Genomic DNA, 1,928 nt, shown 5'->3' on the forward strand with positions numbered 1-1,928 from the left:
CAGCAGAGGGAGGGGGGGGCGCACCGATCGTCGCTAAATACAAGCGATCCGCCGGCTTTACAGCCGGCGGATCGCATGTATATTAACGGGCATCGCTGCCCGTTTTTAAATTGCGGCCATTTCCTGCTCGCGCGCGCCCGGCGGCGCGCGCAAGGCGGCGTGTCTGAGCGGACGTCTAAAGACGCCCGCTCAGATCTAGAGAGCTCCACGGCCGGCCCGGAGGCAGTTAAAAAGCAATAGCTGTAGTTCAGCTTAAATTTGCTAGTCAAGTCCATCTAAATCTGCTAGTACATCTAACACTACCCTCTCCAAAGGGTGATAATGCTCTCTGCAAGGGTGGATCTGTTGCTCCTCCATTGATTGGAGCCACCCTATGATAGAAAGTGTTATACTAGTTGGATTAATATTGAAAAAAAAGGTAAAAAAAAAGGCTAAAAAATAAAAAGAAAATGAATGCAGCCACCACATTAAAGGATTGGTAAGCTGCAATATATTACATTTTTGGTTTTGGAGGGTCCCCATTCTGAGTCAATCAGCGCCATTTAGTGCACATGTGCTTACAGGGAACATGTGGATAGCAGTGGTTTCTTACGGATAGGCAAAGTATTCCAGATCTTTTATTAGTCCCTACATGCCCCAGGGCAAGTGTTAGCATACTATTAACTCTAGAGAGGAAAAAACAGCTGTCAGTCAGTCAGCAGAATGGATCCTGACAATATTGTCAGGATCCCTCCTGGCTGCAGCGCGGCTCTGTGCTGTCAGCATATAGCGGGAAATAGCCCGCTATATGCTGAGTTTTGGGTCACAGGAGGACATTAATATATATCCTCCTGTGACCCTAAAGAGAACTACGGTCAAAAAAGGTTTGCCCATAGTTTTCATTTTAGTGCTATATTTTGTCTAGGAGCTTAAAATAAAAGTTATGCACATATGAACTGCAGAGTCGGCTGGCTGCTACTCTGGTCCGTGAAGCCTGTCTCCTCCTCCACTGGAGCGGTGATATGTCCCTCACCTTTCTCACGTCCTATACACTGTGTAGAAAAAGTGATGACTCAAGGATCCTTAGACCGCTGCAGTGGAGGAGGAGAGAGGCTCCAGGGACCGGTCTAAGAGCAAGCCGGATCCGAGCATTAGGTATGCATAACTTTTTTTTTTAGCACTTGACAAAAACAAGCACTAAATCCCTGCAGTGCGGGGGTAGCCACACTGCAAGGGTTAAGAACAAATTGGCCCCAGAGTTCTGCTTTACCATTAGACTATAAAGCCATATTAAAGGTGTCTTGTTTTTCTGAGATAAAAACTAGAACACAACTAGATTTAAATAAAATATAAATACAATAGGTGCCTACATTGTTCTTCAAGGTCCAATAGAGAGACAATATTGTACATTGAACACTTAACACAAGAGTGCTTTAATGAATTACTTTAAAATGCTAGCAAATCTGCTAACAAATATAACATAATGGCGTCATTGCATTGGTGTATACAGATTATACATTACTTACCGCATCACAGCTTTAACCCCCAATAACAGAAGAAAAAAAAGTGCGAACGTCTGAATCCTCATTGTGTATCTATCAGCTCCCATTCAGATGCTGGGACTCAGGCTTCGGCCAGTAGTTAACGTCTATGTACAGTTCCTTCTTCCTCTTCTGTGGGTTGCACAGTCAACTTTTACATTTTGCCAAGTGTTTGCAAAGAGGTTTTCGCAAGCCAGTGGGCAGGCACTCTGTAACGTGCCTTTGTGTGGTAGAATTGGCCTTGTCTGTGGTCCAAGCATTTAGGAGATAATTGGTGAGCACATGACACATGACTAATCATGAGATTAGGCTGCTGACAGTTAGTTATAATAAGCTGATGCGGAAAGGGTGTCAGTTCCATTTAACCATTGCTAGAACAGAGGGGAACATGACATAAAACTTTATATG

The 1,928-nt window shown here is 44.2% G+C and overlaps 1 protein-coding gene across 1 annotated transcript in view; it reads right to left on the reverse strand.

Moving 5' to 3' along the window:
* Positions 1-1,637, reverse strand: part of LOC108792630 (cathepsin D-like) — a 50,388-nt gene extending 48,751 nt beyond the window's left edge. The window contains exon 1 of the mRNA XM_018563444.1: positions 1,506-1,637. Coding sequence (XP_018418946.1) covers positions 1,506-1,588 — 83 coding nt within the window. The 5' untranslated portion in view covers positions 1,589-1,637. The remainder of the gene's footprint in view (positions 1-1,505) is intronic.
* Positions 1,638-1,928: the final 291 nt, after the last annotated feature.

The sequence above is a fragment of the Nanorana parkeri genome, unplaced genomic scaffold (assembly GCF_000935625.1).
Source record: "Nanorana parkeri isolate BGI_ZX_2015 unplaced genomic scaffold, ASM93562v1 scaffold665, whole genome shotgun sequence".
NCBI lineage: Eukaryota > Metazoa > Chordata > Amphibia > Anura > Dicroglossidae > Nanorana > Nanorana parkeri.